The sequence below is a fragment of the Hoplias malabaricus genome, chromosome 8, assembly GCF_029633855.1.
Source record: "Hoplias malabaricus isolate fHopMal1 chromosome 8, fHopMal1.hap1, whole genome shotgun sequence".
Classification (NCBI taxonomy): domain Eukaryota; kingdom Metazoa; phylum Chordata; class Actinopteri; order Characiformes; family Erythrinidae; genus Hoplias; species Hoplias malabaricus.
The window spans coordinates 27571753-27595482 of NC_089807.1; the positions used below are offsets into that span (position 1 = coordinate 27571753).

A 23730-nucleotide genomic window follows, 5' to 3' on the forward strand; every position below is an offset into this window, starting at 1 on the left:
TCTCAAGTCCTTGCTCTTGCTCATTGAGGAATTGTCCCAGACCTTCATTAGTTGGCCAGCGTGACCTGACTTAAATTCAAGAGACGTTTTGTGTGTGTGTGTGTGTGTGTGTGTGTGTGTGTGGGGTGTGTGTGCGTGTGTGTGTGTGTGTGTGTGTGTGGGTGTGTGTGTGTGTGTGTTTCTTTAATTTTTCAATTTGTATACCGAAAACTACAGGAGTCATGAAAGCCACATTAAACACTGCAGTAGTAGTCTGACTTTCTGATGAAGAGTGACATTTTATGCCTGAAGCCATCAGGGCACTGAATGAGCGCTCATGATGTTATTATTATTATTATTATTATTATTATTATTATTATTATTATTATTAATTCATTCATTCATTCATTATCTGTAACTGCTTATCCAGTTCAGGGTCACGATGGGTCCGGAACCTACCTGGAATCACTGGGCGCAAGGCGGGAATAAGCCAGTCCTTCACAGGGTGACACACACTCACACATTCACTCACACACTCACACCTACGGACACTTTTGAGTCACCAATCCACCTCCCAACGTGTGTTTTTGGACTGTGGGAGGAAAACGGAGCACCCAGAGGAAGTCGACGCAGACACATGGAGAACACACCAAACTCCTCACAGATAGTCACCCGGAGCGGGACTTGAGCACACAACCTCCAGATCCCTGGAGCCATATTAGTATGGTGTAGGGCCTCCTTTTGCGGCCAATACAGCGTAAATTCGTCTTATGAATGACATAGACAAGTCCTGCACAGTGGTCAGAGGGATTTTAAGCCATTCTTCTTGCAGGATAGTGGCCAGGTCACTACGTGATTCTGGTGGAGGAAAACGTTTCCTGACTTGCTCCTCCAAAACACCCCAAAGTGGCTCAATAATATTTAGATTTGGTTACTGTGCAGGCCATAGGAGATGTTCAACTTCACTTCCATGTTCATCAAACCAATCTTTCACCAGTCTTGCTGTGTGTATTGGTGCATTGTCATCCTGTTACACGGCACTGCCTTCAGGATACAATGTTTGAACCATTGGATGCACATGGTCCTCCAGAATGGTTCAGTAGTCTTTGGCAATGACGTGCCAATCTAGCACAAGTATTGGGCCAAGGGAATGCCATGATATGGCAGCCCAAACCATCACTGATCCACCCCCATGCTTCACTCTGGGCATGCAACAGTCTGGGTGGTACACTTCTTTGGGCCTTCTCCATACGTAACTCTCCCGGATGTGGGGAAAACAGTAAAGGTGGACTCATCAGAGAACAATACATGTTTCACATTGTCCATAGCCCAAGATTTGCGCTCCTTGCACCATTGAAACTGACGTTTGGCTATAGCAGCCCGGCTGTGTAGATTGAACCTGTGGAGCTCCCGACGGACAGTTCTGGTGGAAACAGGAGAGTTGAGGTGCACATTTAATTCTGCCGTGATTTGGGCAGCCGTGGTTTTATGTTTTTTGGAAACAATCCGGGTTAGCACCCGAACATCCCTTTCAGGCAGCTTCCTCTTGCGTCCACAGTTAATCCTGTTGGATGTGTTTTGTCCTTCTTGGTGGTATGCTGACATTACCCTGGATACCGTGACTCTTGATACATCACAAAGACTTGCTGTCTTGGTAATGTATCAACGCACATGCGCCGGCAAGACGTACACCAACAATTTGTCCTCTTTTGAACTCTGGTATGTCACCCATAATGTTATGTGCATTGCAATATTTTGAGCAAAACTGTGCTCTTCCCCTCTGCTAAATGAACCTTCGCACTCTGCTCTTACTGGTGCAATGTGCAATTAATGAAGATTGGCCACCAGGTATGCCCCTCAGGTATGAATATAGTGAATTCAGATCAGTTCAGCTGACACTGAAGTTTGAGATTTCTGATTTTTGAAATATTAATCAGAGGTATGTATGCAGTAGATGAACTTATACTCATTAGTTAGTCACAAAACAGCTAAGCCTTCTGTGAGACAATATTAATAATCCATGGTTTGTGTCTCATGGTCTTCAGACACAGGAGAAAGCAAATCTGTCTCATCAGACTTTGAAATATTACCACCTTTGAATTTGTAGAACTGATTTTTTTGCACTGAAATTATGTATCTAGGGTGGCATGGTGGCGCATCAGGTAGTATCGCATTCACACAGCTCCAGGAACCTGGAGGTTGTGGGTTCGGTTCTGGCTCCGGGTGACTGTCTGTGAGGAGTTAGTGTGGTGTCTGTGTGGGTTTCCTATGGGAAGCACAATATTTTGAATGTCCTTTCCAACATATACAGAATTCAGATTTTTCAGCCTATATGGCAGGTTGTGATTGAGGTTTATGATGGCAAAATTATATAAATACAGCATTAATTATGGCTATGACATTGACATTGTATGACATTGTTGATATATTAAAATCAGTTATGATAGATGGAAAGTGTCCTGAAATGATCTGCTGTTTGTCAAATGTTAAACACATATCCATCTACACTGTTAAACCTCAGATCTCACTGGATACTGACCTTACTTTGTCTTCTCCATCTTTTGACATTAAGCCACTCAGCTTCACATATTTAATCATTAATCCACCAAATGTAATAAATTGTTTAACAGACTGTTTTCTTAGACATTAACGATAATGTGTTGCACCTCAACATTTCTTATTGTGATTCTATAAGTATGTTACAAATTAATATTATTGACCGTAGATGTTTACAACCTAATTAACACTCTGGGGTTGAAGAACGTGCCATCGCGTCAAAATATTTAGTGATGTTTCTATTAATATCTTGCCGATAACACAGCGCAGTTCAAACACTCTCTGAATGTGTAGAAACTGCCCTTTCGATTGCATCTGATTGCAAGACTGTACAGGACATACATCCCGAGCTGCGAGCCTGTGAAAAAGCTTGAGGCAGACCTCCTCTGCCTCTGGCCGTGTCTAACTGGGGGATTTACTTGTCCGTCATCTGCATCTCTCTTGTAAGTGGTGAACTCATGCCTCAATCTGTGTTTTTGTTTGAAACTGACCAATCGACTATCAAGAAATCACTAAGCATTATCATTTTATGTATTGCTTAATATATTGAGGAATAATTCATGTTTACACTTCTACTTAAAGTCTTAATAGAAAACCATGAAATGGTGAATGGAGAAATTAAATCGTGCAGTCATCTGGTGCAATTAAGTCTCACTGTGATCAATGCCAAGCGTTGGCTGTAGCTAAATAATGCACCCCAACATTTAGGTTAGGAGCAGTGCAACTGTGTTCTCAGAAGTAATGGAGTAATGTCCAATATCTTGGAGTAGAAACTATTAAAGACTTTTCCCAGTGTTTTTTTTTTTTTTCTCATCAATACGTATGGTGTAATTATGTTACTGAAGGGAGCTGCATTTATCAAGCAACTAATAGTGCAATAAGAAGCTTTGGTTAAGGATACATTGCTTTTTTGGATGGCCTTGTTCAAACACAATTTCCTACATAATCTGATTATCTGACAATCCAGCAAATCAACCTCACTGCCTTTTTATACGTTTCATTCATTCACTTATTCATCTGCAACTGCTTTATCCTGAACAGGGTCACCATAGGTCAGGAGTCTAGCGGGAATCTTTGGATGCAAGGCAGGAACACACTCTGGACTATAATATAGTAAAATAAGCATACGCTAATTTACAAAATGCGCTTTGGATATTATATTTTTAGTTGTTTTTTACTTTCTGAACCATTAGTCCCTGGTCATATGAAACCTTGACTATTTTAATAAAGTATATTTAAGTACATACTATAATAAAATATTATGCACAACATTAACATTAACCAGCTCCAAAAAATAAAACATTTATTATCTCGATACAGTGATATCTGTCAAGGGGTTCAATAAAACTTTTCAATCATAGCCAGTGTTTACCTTTTCTGCCATCAATGCTACAGTATGCATTCTGTTTATTTCTTTTTATTTCTTTTTATATAACTGATCTGAAACATTTGACCTGATGAAGTTATTTGGCCTGTTTTTGTCCTCCTTTTCTTTAGGTCTACACTGTTTTTGCAACCAAGCTCAAGTCCTTCACCTTCCTGCCTGTGATGAAGAAGCTGCCCAAAGAGAGCACAATGACTTCCATTAGAGAAAAGGATTTCAGTGCAGCCAGTGGAGCCAAGGAACACGCTCAGATGGTGAGTAAAGTACACTACACTTTCACAGACATTTTCATTGACAGTAGCTAAATTTGCCTCACAAACATGATGATTTATGCACTAAATTCAGACCAGTGCCTTAAACGGATGATGTCCTTTTTTACTTTTCCAAAAAAAGTGGAGTAATTGGCATAATTTGAATGTCAGTTACATCAGGAATTTGAAAGTATTTGACTAAAAAACCATTTCCGTAGTTCACACAATGCATGAAATATAGTTCAGCCTTTGTGGCTGAATATGTGAAGTTCAAATACTAAACAAACATGAAAATCTTTACCCTTCCCATAAACCAGACCCTAACGCTAAACCTAAACATAACTGTGAAGTTTATAAGCAAAGGATATTTTCCTGTTTGTTCTGTTACAAAAGATTACAGCTACAGCACATTGTCTGTAATTCTTCAGGTACATAATAGACAGTTTGCCTGAGTTTAGCAAAAGAGCATCATCTGTGAATGAAAGCTTCCTCAGTGATTCTAAATTAACTATGAAGTAACAAGGAAATAATAAGAAATCATAACATACACATCTAGGCTGATAGGTTTTAGTCTTATATGTGTTAAATTGTACTACATTTAAATATCTTGTTGATAATTTAAGGAAATATACCTTGTGTCTCCTGTTTGCTGTGTTTCATATTTCTGGCATCATTTGAAAATCCAGCTCCCCATTATATTGCATCAGAAATTCAAGATGCACATGTAAATTTACTTTTAGATTACTTTAATATGTGAGTGCTTAACTAATACAAAAATAACATGATGTCAACAAAAACAGATAAACACAGGGCATTTTTGCCACATTCAGATGGTGCATGGTGAATTCACAATTTCAACATACAAAATAGATGACCATGTGCAATTCATTATAACAATTGAAGTTATGTAATAACATCATTTTGGGAGTAGGACCACGCCTGAACTCCTCCTCTCAGCCCTATACATACCCCGCAAATACATACCCCGCAAATACATACCCCGTCATTTCCGCATTGGACAAACTCGCTTCATTTAGTTCAGGATACGGATCTCGACTCGACTGCTTCACTACATCAGCTCCAATCCTCCGCGCTCAGTCATTTCTGCTGATCCCCATATGGAGCAGTGTTTAACCATTATCAAACCCACTAAGCCTCCTGTTTTAAACTTGCTCTCACCTCCACCTCGTCTCCACCCTTTTTTCGTATTCATTTATCCAACGAGGGGGTCCGGCTTCATACGCATTCATAAGCCACACTGAACTCCTCAGACTCCAAAGTCTTCTGAGTTCACCTCCTCGTTTCAGCCTCTACGGGTGTGGTCCGTACTAGCAAAATGTGGTTTAATATTCAATAATATCAGAATATTTCAGACAAAACATTCATTATTTATGGAGAGGAATTAGTGCTAAATTGAATAGCAGTCACTGCAATAGAACAATGTGAAATGCAATCCACACATGTCATTACTTTTCCAAACTAACATGAAGAATTCGTGCCAAAATTAAAAGCAAAACAGCTGTTACATTGTTTTCGTTGTTTGACCTCTTGACTCAAGAACAATAGGATTTGCACTTTAAAAAGTACATGCCATAATGAAAAACAAATATTCATTTCATTGAATGTCGCTTTATCTTTTACGAGAAAAAACAATACGTGTCGATTTCCATTTAAAGAATAAAAAGCTGAATTTGTGTCAGAACTGAACTCAACTGTATTGTATTCCACCGTGTGATGCTGTGAACGTGCCAAAGAAAAATGCAAAGCAGGGATTGCATTTCAGCTAAGAGCAGTGCTGCATTTGTGCCACAATTGAAAAGCAATCGTTATCCAATTACAGTCTTCTACAGGATTTTATCAGACATTTATTAAGCCAGCTGCCATCAGGACTGTAGATGTTTTTAAATTGGCTTCCATTGAAAATTAATTTGAATTTTCATTGAAATTTTTCCCTTCTCGTGTAAAATTTTTAATTGAACAGTGACAATATTCATGGTCTAACAACCTTAACTGTGCTTTATTATATCATTAATTCATTGTCCTTAACCATCCAGTTCAGGGTCATGCTGGGTCCGGAGCCTACCTGGACTGGGCTCAAGGCAGGAACACACCTTGGAGTGGGCGCCATTCCTTCACCGGACAACACACACACTCACACCTACTGACACTTTTGAGATACCCATCCACCTACCGACGTGTGTTTTTGGACAGTGGGAGGATACCCATGCGAACACGGGGAGAACACACCCTAACCTTAACTCCTCACAGACAGTCACCCAGAGCGGGACTTGAACCCACAACCTACAGGTCCCTGGAGCTGTGTGACTGGGACTCTACCTGCTGTGCCAGCATGTCGCCCTCATATTTAAACAGTGTAATTTAATTGATAAATGTATAGAAATATATAGCTTTAAAATCATTATCCACAACATCTTGGCCCCATCATCAGATCACATGTTCAATCTCCAGAGGTGCCACAATCGTCTAAGGAAAGGGGCCCAAGAGTTCTCTTCTGGCCTCACTCTTTTTGGGTGGGCAGGATGGGCCTACCTCTGCATACATGATGCCGGTCAATGTGAGAATGTTAACTAACATAACAGATCTGGGCAGCTACTGTCCTTCTCTAAGTATGTTCAGTGGCATTGTTTTAGGGGCATTTTGAAAAGAAGTGGTGGCTGGCCTCACTTGTATCAAGGTAAGAATTATGTGATTATGGGATTCCAAATTAATGTGTGGTATTGGCACTGACTAAACTAGAGGGAGGATCAGCAAAAAATACAAAAGAGCAGTTTGTCCATTTTTTAATGATATATGCTTATTTACCAATCAAACTAATTATTCTTCAAAAATGTGTTTTTACTTGATTAAACATCTAAACATTGTCTCACTTAGCTGAATGCAGATAAATCATTCAAAGTGACAGTGAGGGAAAAAGCAACTTTTAGATTATTACCACAAAACTTTTTTTTTTTTCTCAGGAGGGTGCTGGTGACAGTGATGTCTTTGCCAATATCACTTTTGTCATAAATCAGTTGGACTACCAACACCAGTCTGATTTTATTAGACTAGAACACCTAATATAACAGAAATTGAAAAACAAATTTAGACATGCCAGAACTGTTTGTTTATTGTGAGACTTTTTTTCCATATCTCAATCTTATTTGTGTGTGTTTGTGGACATCAGCTTGAGGATGGGATGATATTCAGCTATGAAAGCTTTAATGAGACATTTGGGTATAGTGAGCTCATGTGTGGCTGTATTTTATTGAGAGCATATAATTTTTTTTGCACAGCTGCACATCAGTATCCACAACGGGTGCATCCTATAGTAGCAGAAATCACCAGTTTTAATGGTGCAAACTAACATTGTGACAAAAGCTTAATTTATATGGATGATATGATATTTTTTCACTGATATCCAGAAGCACTAATAAATCATAAATCATATTCATTTAGTTTTTTAGTTCTGCAATTTAATTATTTTAGTTACTGTACCACTTCATCTTGATCAGAGTTGCAGAGGGTCTGGTGCCTACCAGGAATCACTGAGCGCAAGGCAGTTACACACCCTGAATGGGGTGTCAGTCCATCACAGGGTATAACACACTCACACATTCACACAAACACTCACACCAGGGGGTAATTTCACACTCACTCCACCAACATGTGCTTTGGACTGTGGGAGGAAACTGGAGCACCCAGAGGAAATTCACACAGACACAATGAAAACACACAATTCTCCTCAGAGGATGGGACTCGAGGACCACAAGATCCTGGAGCTGTATGGCAGTGCCACTACTTACAATGCCAAGGTGCTGTCCTATTTGTGTGAGATTTTCACTAAGAATTCCTGTGATGGTATTTTATAATATAAACTCATAATATAAATTTAGGAAAGTAGTCTTTTGGAGCTACATATTAGATTTTCAGGACAGCAGTGGTGTATGTAGGTTCACACTTGTAAACTACACTAAAATACCAAAGCAAAAGGTCAGTAATAACTCCATTCTTCAGTTGTAACAGTGTCACTGGTTAGCTGTTTGAAGTTTAATCCATTTTTTTTAAGTTCTTCTTGGAATAGCAGGGTAGGGACTATGGCTTAAGTGTGCACCGTTTGCATGTGAAATGCAGCTGCTCAAGCTCTAATACAATCTGAGAGGGTCATGTGTACTTTCATGTGAGTGGTACATGGGGGACAGGCCTTCTGGTTAAAAAAGATGTGTGGGTGGGAGTGAGGCTCACTCTAAAAAAGCACACACGCACACATTCCTGTCCGGCGATGCTGAGGTGCTGGAAATAGCTGTGTGTGATTGTTTGTGTATGTGTCTACCATGGAATGGCTGACGTATCAGATCCTGTGTTTCTTAGAAACGTTTCCTGTGCCCATGACAGACTTTAGGAGAACCTGTGGCATCTAAAGGAAGCATGACAGATGAAGGTGTTTACAAGGCTGAGATTGTGTATATACATGACTTTGAAGGCACTCAGGAGGCCGCCAAGGACTCTCAAACTCAGGTCAGTCCGAATTTTTATTTATTTATTATATTTATATATTTTTTTCTGTACTCATAGGGGGTATACAAACTCAAGGAATTGCATTCATTTTGATGTTACTTGACCCTCGATCATCCAGTAACAGTATTCATTTGACTCTGAATACTGACTGACATCTAGAATTGCATTTTTATTTTCTTAGGTTTTCATGGTTTATTATGGTTTCATGGTTTTTTATTATTTATGATGCAAACATGGTGTGAAATAAAATGCTAATGCCCAAAATGGAAAGGTGTGACCAATCATGTGTCAACACAGGTTTTGTTATGAAGGTAACATAATAAAGCACACAAAAAAGGAATCAGTGCCTAAATGGTAGTTTATTTTTGAGTAGAAATATATTACCATCAGAAAATACTCAGCAAAATTATACCTAAATACATGCACTTGTTGCTCATATTTTCTTGTCACCAGAAAGACAACTTAGTTTAGATGAGAAAACTTTGAAACCCCTTAAATGTGCTTCTGCTTCCAGCATAGACCTGATATTTGTAGAGGGAGGAGTATCAGGATTTTTTTTATCTTAAATTGAAAACTATTTTCATCTTTTAGAAAGTCTTCATGATAATGAAAAGAATTTAAAAGACATGTATAATGAGGAGAGAAGCGATAGAAGGGGTCCCGTGGTAATAACTGTGGTGGTGAACTTAATTGTAAAGTACGGAAATTAAATTTAAACAAACATTTTATGGGCTCACAAGTTATTAATATCACATCCATCAGTCATGAAAGTCTTTTTATATTGATTCTAGTATGGAAAGTTTTTTTGAAAGTTTTTTTTTTTTTTTTTTTTTAAATCTCCACTCCTCACCTGTGTCTTTTTTTTCAGCTCACTCCTACCCCGTCCCCTGTCCCAAGCAGAGCTCACACTGAGTTTAGCTGCCAAAGCCCCAGGCCCAGCACTGTCACCATGGAGGCAGCTGATAACAAACAGCTAGGCATCTCTCAGCTAGAGTGTCACGACACTTTTGAGGGTGCTGAGGTCAGCTCAGGGTTGTTTTTAAACAGTATGTCCCAGAGAGAGGAGGAGGTCTTGAGCCCAGCCAGTTCTGTGGACCTATTCCCATCCATTGCATCATCTAAAGAGTCCATTCTCTCAGACGGCTGGGAGAGGGACAGAAACTGGTCTGCCCTGCAGATGTTATCCCCAGGTGCTTCTCCCGTTCCCTTCAGTGGGACTGTTTCTCCATGCTCCTCTGTGAGATCAGGAGCCTTCACTCCTTCAGTTTTGAAAATCAGGCGTCACACACTTGCCCCAGGCTCCAGCCTAGTGCAGATGCCCTTCTCTTCTGAGCAGACAATCTGTTTTGATAGCCAAACCCCTTCACCCTATCCCCAGACTTCCCGGGTCCGCCACAGGCCTCCACCTACCCAGCTGTCTTTGCTGACAGCAATCCTGAGGAAGGGCCGCCTGCCGATCCTGTCTTCTGCCTTACAGAGACCTTACACTCCCTGTTGGCCCATCAGCCCTGACAGCATGTCCTCCTGCATTGCTTGCTCAGCAGCCTCTGCAATAGCCCCTATGGAGGCTACAAAGACCTGTACCTCAAAAGGCAAAGCTGTTACAGATAAGTTGGTCTGTAATGTTCTGTCTCTATCACCAAAGAAACAGACCAAGTTTAGCAACTCTTCGGGTCTACTGGGACATCCAGAGACAGTTGAATCTGAAAGATTTATAATCAGTAGGGGTGTGCATTCACTTGATGACAGCAACTTGTTGACATTGCCAAGTTTCCCTTCTCCTTCTGAACCTAGTTTGAGACACCTCTCTAAGCCAGACTGCAAAGACAGCCATGTGTCCACAGTCCCCAGCACTTTGCTCTATTCATCTTTCATAACACCAAGGTCCCTATCTCCTAAATCAAGCTATTTGTCTTGCTGCAGCTCTGACAGTAAAACCCCCACATCTGAACCATGTGCTCATTCTGCAACCCCACTTACAGAGAATTCAAAAGAGCTGCATAACATTTTAGCCTCCCCCAGTCAAGGACATGGAAACAAATCAACAGGACCCTCTCCCATTCTGAAGCACCCAGAGCCATTGTTAAATTCAAAACCTGGATGGGTGCCACGTGACCCCTCTCCCATCCCGGACATAAAACTTACTCAGCACTCTAAAGGGCTATCTTCCCCAGTCCTGAAGGAAGCAGATGACAAACCACATCTTCACTTGCCAAACAGGAAAAAGGCTCTCCTTGAAATAGAGAGAGTTCTTTCGGCGTCCCCGGCCCTTAAACGGTCTCCTTCTCCTGGGCCTGTGGGCCTCACACGCCTTGCCTGCACGCCTGATATTTCTCGTAGCTCACCCAGACCAAGCTCCCGCTCCTCTACACCAGACCGCTGTATGCTGTCTCCCTCTCCAGCAGTCCCCAGCCGGCAGCTCTCCCCATCTCCTTCTTACTCACTCCGTTCTTCACCTTGCCCATCCCCAAGGGAAGGTACATCAGACTGTGCAGACAGGGACAGCAGAAACAGAAAGGTAACAGGCCTGCTCCTGGGTGTCTCAACCGCACGCCACCTGCATGCCTTAATGGACAGGAGAGTAGCAAGGCATTCATTTTATGACTGGCATGTTTCACAAGCAAGGCCCCACACATTGCTGGGAAACATGATCTTCATCAGCATACTAACTGAAAGACAGGGTCATATACTATAACCTTTTTTTGAAGGGCAAAGTTTGGTTTGCAGATCAGCATGCTTTAAATGGCTTTTTCATAAATCAGACATGTTAAATGTGAGTTTAAATAGATCCAGTTTTGATTTTTCCTAAAATAGGTTTTTTTTTCTTCTAAAAGCCATACAAGATCAAATCTGCCTACAAAGCAATGGCTGCTATTCCCACAAATACCCTTCTTCTGGAACAGCAGGTGAGACAATTTTTCACCTATCAAACACCTTTACATTTCAATTATCATTACAGTGACTGACAGCCAATGACATGTTCATAATTACTCTACAATTATGACCCACACTGACTATTCAGCCACTTCCAGCAGTCTTTTAATTTTTTTTAATACTTGACATTTAGGTAATTTTTTTCTTTTTCAGAACTCATTGTACTTGTGGATAAACCCATGAAGAAGACATTAATGTCAGTGCAGTAATGAGGTTTTTATTTTTGTTTTATTTTTTTCTTGGAATAATTAGTTTTTGTGAACATTTTTTCCCAGAAATTCTACATTCAAAGACTAGGATACAGTTGCATAAATATACATCATTATTTAGACTGAATGATCACTGGATTAGGAACACCTACCTTGTATCTACACTCAATGTCCATATTATCAGCTTCACAGGAGCACTACACTTGTAGTTCTTCAATAAGAGACTGTCCATATGTTTCTCTGCATATTTTCTTACCCTCATTCCACCCTGCTTTTCAATGGTCAATTAAAAGTAGTTGTCTTATTTTTTTCAAATATCATTAAGTTTCTGTAACAGAAATGTGGAAGGAATTGATGTCAGTAGAATTGATGTCAGTTGTTGTCTGACAACAATGGCTGGATGATATGGCCAAAATTCATATCACAATATCTTATTTTAGTTTGGTCGATATGATACAGTTCTGATATCGATATTAATAATATAAAAGCTACTAACAAAATTGGCAAAAAAAGATACATGACATCACAATCAAACATAAACCTCTAGGCTTTGTCAGTATTAATATTTTTAAGCTAGCTTTAAATATGAGTGCAATGAACAGACAGCAGCGCCCTGTAATGACCCTCAGTCAGTGATAGGTTGTAAGTAATGTGTTTTAAAGAAAATGTGTTATGTGTTATGTGTTATAATCATATCATTGTTATTCAAACATTTTACATTGCAATATATATTGATACTGAATTGGTCCAGCCCTACTGACACCAGAATGGTGAGGACCCCCACAGTACCACTATAAAGCAGGTATGATTTGGGCGGTGGATGATTCTCAGCACTGCACTTACACTGATGTGGTAGTGTGTAAGTGTGTGTTGTGCTCGTATGAGTGGATCAGACCCAGAGCATGCTTTTGACTAAATAATTAAACATGTCTGTGAGGGTTTAAAGACACTAAACCACAAAAGTAAGGTCACTAGTACTAGTAAGGTCAGGTGCTGATGTTGGATGATTAGTTCTGTATCACAAACTACAACTCAGCTTGTCTTATAGATTGCCATGGTGAACTAAGGCTCACATTTAGCTGCTCCACAGCATCCCATTTTGTTTCATCCTTTTCTGTGAAGTCATACAATCTGGATATACATAGTTTATGTCAGCTAATATCTTACATAATAAAAGTCTAGCTAAGGCTTCTCACCACAGCAGATGATACAGCAATCCTCCATAGTAAGCCAGCTAAAACAGCAAGCCAAATGCACTAAATCACATCAAATAACAAAACACAAGGCTAAGACAGCCAGGCTCCAGTTTAGTAAATGCAACAACAATCCACATAAAACCCATTATAAACCACCATGTACCTACACTCCAGTATAAAACCAATTAAACAAGAGAATCTCACAGCCATATACACAGCTTGATGGATGATTTAAAATACTTAAAATGTTATTACAATGACTGGAATGGGCCACCCATGTGGCTACCATGTGATTATCATCAGGGGTTCAATGCTGAATTGCAAGCAGGCAAACAATAAAGGCCATCTTTTGCTAGATTGTTGCATTACAAGCTGGCAGTTAGATTTTGCAGGTAGGGAAAGCATAAATGTGCAAGTCTGCTGTTCACAGGATTTTGTAGGAGGCATGGGCCCCTACATATTTGCATTTATACTGTATATGTGACCTCAAGCCTGTAGTCTGTATTCACAGATTTTTTTTTACAATGTCCTCTATTCTTAGAGACTTGTTTCAGATAAGCTTAGCTCAGCCCCAACATGAAAATAAAGCTTGTGTTTAGACTTGGATCCTCTGAGATTCACCACTCTGACAAACAGCAAAGACCTGACATTGGCACAGGCTCAGTCAACTCTGCTACGGCAGTGTGATAGTACCCATCTCAGGTGTAGTCAGCTGTGTTATTGCAGTGAGAAAATCCCCAGCTCAGGCCTAGCCAAATCCATTATTGTGAGAAGGTCCCTAGTTCTAGCTTAGAAAGCTCCTCTACACAGCAAATTCTCCAGTGTTAAATCAACACTATTAGTGTTAACTTAACATTGAGAGTGTTAAATTATTACAGTAACAGTGTTAATTTAACACTTATATTGTTGGTTTAACACTGGTGAATTTGCTGTGTACAGTTGAGAAACAAATGTCCATGTCAGGCCTAGTCAATTCTGCAACTGCAGAATGAATGTACTCATCTCGGGACAAATCAATTCTGCTAGTACAAAGAAATTTTGTTGTTGCTGCAGCAATGCTGGGTTAAACTACATATTAATACCTTTAATTTCAGAAGACAATTTGGATGATCAATCCATAATCTATGGCCATATAATGTACAACAAAATGCAAGCCACATTGCTAAAGAAAAACTCCCTCATACCTCGTAGTCCCTTGAGGAAACATTGTGAGGAACAATTACATAAGAGTGACCCATCTTCCTCTCGTCAAACAAATTATTAACAAAGGAGCTTTAATTTAAAACTGCAGGTAGAAACAGACTTGGAGTCTGTATGAGTAATGGAGGACTTTAATAAAGGTCTGTGTTTAATCAATCCCATCAAATATCCAGAAGCTGCTGCATTAGAATGACAGATGCCAAAGATATGAATTTGTAAGTGTGAAGTGGAGTAGAGGTTTGGAGTGTACAGATGCTTGGAATGGAGGGCAGATAACTGGTCTCAAAGCAGGTGAGTAGGAGCCTCCAATTGCTAGCCTTCCAATCAGTGTCAATCCAGACAGGAGGGCAGCCATTAACTCGGAAAAGAGTAGATATATGGCATTAATTCTGAAAGAAGTATAGAAAACATTTATATTGTCAGAGTGTGGTCAGGGGCTTTATTACAGCCTTACTAAACCGCTGTGTCTACAGCCTTTATCAGTGTGGATATGTAATTACTAAAACCTATGCTAAAATACTTAGTTTTCAGTCTAAACATACAGATTGAGGCTGTGTCAGAGTCCTGGAAGATTATTCCACAGTAGGGGCACTTTATATGAAAAAGCTCTTCACCTAAAAGCCAATGCGGGGTTGATAGAACTGACTGATATGATCAAATACTTTGATTTCAGTAAAGATTACAATATTGTTAATTAGCTGAAGTTTACTTGGTTTTCCGTGGGTACACCATGACAACTATGCATAAAAATAATCTAAGATTTTTCTGTGTAATTTCTAATTTATTAAATAGCTGCTGACCCAGGTACTACAGAAAAATATGTTACATTTAACAAGTTTGACAGTTCATATCTTGCACAATTTGGACTCAATTGAAGAATCTCTGTTTTCTCAGAGTTTAGGAAAATTAATTACATTATATCAAGTGGTAATATTGTTTTCGCAGTCATTGATTAAATTTGATTTAATTTAAGTTTCTCATCTGGTTTGGCTGATACACTGAAGACAGTCAGCTGTACATAACAGTGAAACTTGATGCCCATTGATGCCAAATGAATTGTGCCCATTGGCAACATTCATTCATTCATTCATTCATTATCTGTAACCGCTTATCCAGTTCCGGGTCGCAGTGGGTCCAGAGCCTACCTGGAATCATTGGGCACAGGGCAGGAATACACCCTGGAGGGGGCACCAGTCCTTCACAGGGCAACACAGACACATTCATTCACACCTACGGACACTTTTGAGTCACCAATTCACCTACCAACGTATGTTTTTGGACTGTGGGAGGAAACCCACGCGGACACAGGGAGAACACACCAACACCAACACCAACACACCAACTCCACACAGACAGTCACCCGGAGCAGGAATCGAACCCACAACCTCCAGGCCCCTGGAGCTGTGTGACTGCGACACTACCTGCTGTGCCACCACATTTTATTAATAACAGTTTTTGATACATGATTTACATTTATGAACTCATAAAGTTTACTTTGTAAGATTTATCCAGGATATAGCTTTTTTTCTGTGATTCCAACCATGCTTTCTAATCCTTCTAAGGGTAGTGTGGTCTATATTATCAAAAGCCACACAAGTCTTAGGTCAAGTAGCACCACCAAAGACACACAGCCTTTATTGGAAGCAAGTGCGATCTCTATGCACTGATGTGGCCTAAATCCTGATTAGAATATTTCATGGATGTAATTTCTGTGTAAATATGAAAAGAGTTGTTCGGCTACAGCTTTTTTTTTAACTGACAGATCTATTATTTGACAGTTCATTAGGATCAAGATTTTACAAGGTTACAAGCTTTATGTATGTGACCCAGAATAAGTGAGGTGTAATGTTTAAAGACATTTAATTATAGCCCTTTTAAGTAGATTTGTTTGAACTGAATCAAGTGTGCAGGTTTTTCCAGTTCTACTCATTGAAGTGGGGAGAATGCTTCCAGCCTTTCTCTTATAATTGTGTCTTATGCTGTATTAGGCATATGGTGCATTTTTTTTTTGTTTATTTTTTTTTTCCAATTTTATTATTGAAAAAGTCTATACAGTTAACAATGCTGCAGATAATATCTGAGGTTCAGTACCCGCCATATTTTTGTAAATTTTGAGATATGCTATATAATATCCTATGAATTATGTCGTTGTTGTTTCCAGTCAGCAAGGTGATGAACACCATGTGTGCTTTAGTAAGTAATATTCTAAGGTTGTCACTCCAGGTACAGTTGGAGATTTCCAAATTCTTCCGTAATATTTGCGCTGCTCATTTTAAGATACGTGTTTGGTAACTGTACCCTGGGACCAGCTTTTTTCTAATGTTTTTACTCTTTAGAGGTGCTCATGTCTAACATTAATCAGAAGGTATTTTCAATGGTGAAATAACATTTTACACTGCTTATGGCATTATTGAGTGTTACATGCCGTATAAAAGGGTTGTAAATACATTTTGAAAATGAGGTAATGATCTGAGTTTACTGTGGTTTGGGGAGGTTATCTATGCTGATACCCAATATAAAAAGAAATCAATATGATTACAATAATATGTAAGCCCCATTATATTTTGTGTAAAGCTGAGAAACCTTGATTGATAAAACTGCATTTCTGATAATTATTACTTCATCACATTCTATGGCTAAATTTCCAATAAAGCCGTGGCCCTTTATAGGGCCCTGGTGGCTTGTAGATATTAAACATTATAGCACTTCAGATCTAAGTGTGCTTACAACTCTAAAAGAAAGTTGTTACTGCCTCTCTCATGCAGAGTTCATCCTAATACTATCAGCAGTGTCTCAAAAAGGTTGTGGAACCCTTCAGATTGTGAACACTTATAAAAGCCTGACAACTTCAGTGTTTTTGCCGAAGTCTTTGTTTGAAATGTCATTCATGCTTTGACAGAACTGCAACAAGACACAGAAATCACCCCCCAAGGACATAGTAATTATAATAAAACATCTGTGAAAAATGATTCTAATTTCATTCATATATATATATATATATATATATATATATATATATATATATATATATATATATATATATAGAGAGAGAGAGAGAGAGAGAGAGAGAGAGAGAGAGCTCTACTATTCTAAGCAAATGGGAAAGTCTCTTTCATTGACATTTGCCTTTTAATCTACAGTTACATCTTCAGTACTCCTGAGGTTACAAGTCACACTTTTCCTAGAAATGCTAATGTGGCCTACGATGACTGAGGATGAGGAATATGAGATCAGTTAGTACCCATATGAATAATGATAATGACAATTATTTCAACTGTCAGAAAAAAAACGAAAAAAATGAAATTGCATGAAATGGTCTTGATTTGTGTGCGGTTTCCAGGGCAATGATGAATATTTTAATTTGTCTAGTGGCTCTCCTGCTGAGAGGCTGATTTATCCATATTTTTATTGATATAAAAGCCCCAATTTTATCCCGAATTATTTTATCACTTCCACTTTAAGTTTCTTCCAATCAGAAGGGTAATGTCTAGAACATATTTCTGCTGAAAAGGAATTTTTATAGTGTTTTTCTTTTGTGTTTTCAATAGCCGAGTCATAATCTTACCTGACACACATCTGTATTGGCACAGATTAATCTCACAGATTAATGGGAGAGTTTTGAGTTGTGGGGGAGGCCACTTTTCCGAAACTGCCGAGGCATGGAAGGCCATAGTAGAACAGGATTAAAGGGACTCAACAAATTTGCAGAACAACACAACCTGTAACTGTATAACTGGTTAGTGGAGCTAGTAGGCCATGAGGCCATGAGTGTAGAGACAAAGATATTAATAGTATGCCTGATTGCAGTACTATATTAAATTCATATATGGGAAGAAGGTGATGGTGGTGCCTTATGAAAATAAGTGAATTTCCTTGTGCAGTACCTAATCAGAAACCTTTTTGGAGCAATGGTATTGAATAATGTGTAGACACACATAATAAATATCAAATTCTAATAACTAAGCTAAATTTGAAGAATTCCAGAAAAGGGACATTTTGTAAAATAAAATTAAAAAATGTTTGTGATTATTGTAAAGTTCCCATGAACATTTACTTAATGGACACACGTACAAGGAAACAATTTGTAATGTTTTCAATGACCAACTTCTGTTATGTAAGTATACATTTTGAATTTGATGCACGGCACACAATCACACTTTATGCCTTACTTGACACATGGCAGAACTGTCAAAAAGTTAAAACAGAACATTTTTCAATGCATAATTTTAAAGAAGTTAGGTGTTTTATCATCTATCATACTTAATATTGTAAAATGATTTCACAATGATGTTCATGCATGGTAAGGCCTGACACCAATGTTGAATTAGTATAATCTTTGAGCCCTCAGATGGTACTGCACAAAGACCTGTCATGCTATAGTGATAAATATAGACACATGGGCCATCCTGTGGTGCGTTGTGAAAAGAAAAATGCCAATCATAGACTTTTGAGGAGCTGAAGTGTAGTATCAAGTCAGAAGGGTCAAAAAAAAACCACTTGCAAAACATTAACAGTGAATATCTTCATTTTCCAAATGTTTTAACAGTGTAATTAAAATGAAAGTTGATGTAACACAATAGTAAATATGCATCTGTCCAAGCTATTTTGGAATCTTCAGGCATCAGTTTCTAAATGTTTATATATTCACAATATATGTACAAGCAAATTGTTCAGAGAAACACTTGAAATCTTTTCCTTATAATTTTGTTAGTTCAAAACTTGTAATTGGTCTCAGCTTTTCTGGAAAATATCTTTATTTACAATATAACCCAGATTTCAGACAAAATTTTAATATCCTTTCAATTCCATTGAAGGCAATCAATGATGACGTTGAGAAGAATGAAGCTTCTTTGCACGCTAGTGACAAAGATGCAGTGGAAGACCCTCATGCTCAGGTATTTCAGCACCATTTTCTTCAGTCTAGCTTAAAGTATAAATAAAGCTACTGTTGTGTGTTTACTCTGTCTAGATGTCTACCCCTGCTCAGCTCAGACAGCAGTCTGCAGAACTGTATGCAGCCATTGATGAAGTATTGGAGGACACCAACCTAGCAGTGAGTGGTCATTCAATTACATTGGTTTAATATTACAATATTATGAGAAATTTTTGTGTTGTCTTACTGTTCTATTATATGAGCCTATGCCTGTTTGCTCCCTTTTAATTTTTATTACTTCACTATCACACAGTTTTACATTCTTTGTGGTCACTGTCCTTTCAGCGAGTTTGGTGGTAACACTACAGTAGATGAAGCAAAATGTTTCCTTTGCCATTTGCTAGCTGCTTTTGGGTGCATCACTTAACGCAAGCAGTTTTTCTGTCCCAAGCAAATGTTTTTAGAGATGTGGTCATTAGTTAATGACACACTGTGTTTATATTTTTCTTTTGACTTCACCTCCTCTTGAATGCTCATATGTGATTTGAATATATTATTTTTCTTAACTACTGTATGTAGTTTGATTTCATATTTAGATATTGAATAAATTAAAAGATTAAACCTATTTCAGCACTTCCCTCTTTATTAAAGTGATTAAACAAGGTTTAATAGTTCTGTGAGTAGTACAGACAAGTCCAGACACCTTCCTTCATGCTCTGTTTGGTTTAGTACAGAGAAATGTAAAGGACAGGGATTTTATCTCACCTCCATTTTTTTCATACTGACTTTAGCTTGGGGCTTGTGTCGTGACACAGCCCTTTCCATGCGGTGCTGACTGGCCAGTGCCAAGCAAAACTCTCTTCTCATTTGCATAATGTTGACACTTGCTTCGTCTTGTTCGTGCCGTTACTGCCCCCAGAGTCCTCTGTGCGGAGCTGCCTCCAAAGGAAACCATAGGAAGTGAGCCAAAACACCCGTCGCTTCACTGCAGTATGAACGCAGCATAGCATCATGGGAGGCATGACATCACCTGCTGTTTTTATTCCTCCATTTACTCTCTCTGCTGCTCTGCATCTCTGGCAATGGATGCCTCAGGATAAATGTGCTGTATCATTTGCGACATTTTATGTTAAATTCAGGAAATCAGTGTCAAGTGTGCATTAATATGTGCAAAAGAGCGTTCTCTTTATTTTTCACTTAGAGAATCAAAAGAACATGTAATTTGTCCAGAAATGGCCAGATTTTTTGCTGTGGTTGAAGAGCCTCTTAACATTGTGTTTCAGCGTCAATCAAATCCTGCTAAACTTGCTGTGAAGAGTGCTCCATCAAAGGCTCAGATGGTATGTAATTAGCATGCTACAGCTCCTGTTAATTATGCCCAATTCTAGTACAATTTTAAAAATTCATTTCACATTACAGCATACAGTACATTGCTGCCAAAAAAAAAAAATAAGACTAATAAATTCATTCATTATCTGTAACCGCTTATCCAGTTCAGGGTGGCGGTGGGTCCAGTGCCTATCTGGAATCATTGGGCACAAGGCGGGAATACACCCTGGAGGGGGCGCCAGTCCTTCACAGTGCAACACAGACACACATTCACACACGGACACTTTTTGAGTCACCAATCCACCTACCTACGTGTGTTTTTGGACTGTGGGAGGAAACCGGAGCACCCGGAGGAAACCCACGCGGACACGGGGAGAACAGACAGTAACCAGGTCTCTGGAGCTGTGTGACTGCGACACTACCTGCTGCACCACCGTGCCGCCCAGACTAATAAATGTTACACATGTTTAAAGCAGAATTCGCTCCAGGAGACAAACTTAATTATTTCAGAGGCCAATATCAGCTTGACTGAGCTAATTTTCGTTTATGCTTTTCCTTTTTCCTTTTGCCCACAGAAATCAATGTTATACCCAATGCACAGATCCTCAGGATTGGAAACCCAACATGTAAGTTAATCAACCAATCAGCAATACAAGCCGTCTAAAGCACATGGCCTATTTGTGAAAATATTATTCATGTCTCATGGGTGAGCTGCAATCTTGTCAAGGATATGATGCTTCCAAACTTCTCTATAAGGTCTATAAAAGTTTATAAACTCTTTGTAAGCTTTTTTTAAAGTTTCTTCTGAAATCATGTATACCAGTAGGAAGTTTTTCCCTTCCTTGCTGTGGTTATATCCTCTCATCTTCTGTGAAGGCTTTAGATAAAATGTTGGAACAATTGTGGGAGAATTTTTATGCATTCAGTCACATAAACAGTCATGGCACATATGGATATTGGAGGCTTAGTTCACGTTACACTTATAAGAGCTTTTATAACATCCCATTCTAAATCTGGGAGGATCTCTGAAAGAACATGCCAGCAACTCCCACACCACCCTACACTGCCTCCCAACCTCCCCACATCAAAAAACAACAAAACAAACAAACAAACAAACAAAACCCACAACAACCCACCAAGAAAGAGATGCCCTTGCTATCTAATTTCTTCTGAAGAATCTGATCAGATGTACATTTACAAGGAGAGATTTGCTAGGATATTTCTCTAGAGAAAAGAGCCTCCTGTTACACTATTCTCAGATTTAATGGGATAGAAACACTCTATTTGTTTTTCTACAAATTGACTAAAGATTGAAACTCAAATCATTTCTCATCTTGTCTTCATTTTGTCCTTATGTTAGTCATCCTTTTATTTAAATCGTCATTTACTCTTCTGAGCCACAATGTGCATCTGTGAGCACTACACATTCTTATGGGAGAGTGAAATATTTCTGTTATTAAATGTGTTAGTAGTCAAGTGAAATATGCCAGTAACTGAATGAAATATGGCACTGGTTGTTTTAAACATGTCATTAACATGTAAGTTTATAACGTATAATTGTAATTTAAAAAATCTAAAACATTCACCTGGCCTTTTGTCATTTTATGCTAACTGGTGTGTAGTATTAACAATAACAATTGTCTTTTTTTTTAAATAATCATGAATCTAAAATTGAAGTATTAATATGCCACCTTTACTATTGCTAACATCGAAATCATCATCTTTATATTATCTAAACCAAACCTCACATGAATATTTGGTTACAATATTATTCCCAAGAACAGAATAAAGTGATGCAAATATTTTTGCAGCATTTTATTCTTTGATGGAACTCAGTGACAAATGCAGTAACAAATTCTTCTCACTCACTTCATTTTTAGGTTATTATTAATACTATACAACAGTTGTTTATTTATACACTTAACATCTTCCAGTGATTGAGTGCAGTGATTATTTGTAAGCTGTATATGGGCTTCAGGTGACAGCAAAAGAAAAAAAATGTGAATGGGTGGGAGGCCAATTCAGATTATTACACCTCCTTCTCATTTGATACCTTTTTAAGCATAAGTCTCATAATCCACTTTACACCTACATTCTCTTATGGGTGTCCTAATGTCTGTAGTACATATTAGTTATTTGCAAAATTTATAGTGACCCAAAGAAAATCTTCAAGCCCTTTAAAGTACAGAGAGCTCTGAATGATGAGAGACAGTAAATGTGGAAAACAGCACAGTAATCTGGAGACTTGGAGATACTGACATCTTTGACCCTTGCAAAAAAAAAAATATATATATATATATATATCATAACCTTGCAGGAGAATGAGCATTTTGAGCATTTTATTATAATTTTCAAAGTACACAATGAGGTTTCCTTATTCCCAAATATTTAAAGAGTGTTCCTAAAAGAAGAGGTGATGCAATGCCCCAGGCCCTACTTTTTTAGAAATTGTTGCTGGTATAAAATGTAAACACAGGCACATATTTAAAAAAATCCAGCATATATAGTGTGTTTATATAATCTTTAATTAAAGATAGCGATTAAATCATTTGTACATCATTGCATCCAGCTTTTCTGTTTATGGTGTTTGGGATTAAAGTAGTTTGTATTTAAGGCTTGGTGCAATTCATATCTCATCCCATTTTTCATGCTTTTTTTTTTTTTTTTTAATTATGCATAATGTGTGGAAGGACTCCTGTTATATTACAAGAAACATTTATACACTGCTTGTGCTTAGAAATAGCTCCAAAGTATTATTAAAAACAGTGTACACAAAAACTGACCCCTGACTGAAGTTAAAACTGTAAGTGTTTACTATCAGAAATTATTTTTTGCAAATATTTTTTTTCCGGACCTGGATGGCAGACAACACATGAGTATCTCAACCGAACAATCATTTTCTTTTATAACAGTTGTCATTATTTCTTTTTTTCCCAGGCTGACTTTGTCCAGCAAGCCCAGGCACCTACTATGAATGCACGATGCTACTAGATAGAGTCACTCTGACAAACTAAAAACTAAGTATGTCCAAATGTTTGTGTACACAGCAGTGTATTCTGGCTAATTCTGGGCTAAAATGTCTGCATTTAATTACTGAACTGCATTTAAAAAAATGTTACTGGCAAATGTACATTAAATGATAATTCATCTATTTCTATCTCATACAATACATCCATCCATTATCTGTAACCGCTTATCCAATTTAGGGTCGCAGGGGGTCCAGAGCCTACCTGGAATCATCGGGCGCAAGGCGGGAATACACCCTGGAGGGGACGCCAGTCCTTCACAGGGCAACACAGACACA

General features: G+C 38.5%; 1 protein-coding gene across 1 annotated transcript in view; it reads left to right on the forward strand.

Moving 5' to 3' along the window:
- Nucleotides 1-23417, forward strand: part of mlip (muscular LMNA-interacting protein) — a 37331-nt gene extending 13914 nt beyond the window's left edge. Inside the window, exons 2-9 of the mRNA XM_066678267.1 lie at nucleotides 4033-4173; nucleotides 8563-8685; nucleotides 9554-11203; nucleotides 11520-11591; nucleotides 19039-19119; nucleotides 19194-19277; nucleotides 20381-20437; nucleotides 23364-23417. Of these exons, the coding sequence (XP_066534364.1) occupies nucleotides 4033-4173; nucleotides 8563-8685; nucleotides 9554-11203; nucleotides 11520-11591; nucleotides 19039-19119; nucleotides 19194-19277; nucleotides 20381-20437; nucleotides 23364-23417 (2262 nt within the window). The remainder of the gene's footprint in view (nucleotides 1-4032; nucleotides 4174-8562; nucleotides 8686-9553; nucleotides 11204-11519; nucleotides 11592-19038; nucleotides 19120-19193; nucleotides 19278-20380; nucleotides 20438-23363) is intronic.
- Nucleotides 23418-23730: the final 313 nt, after the last annotated feature.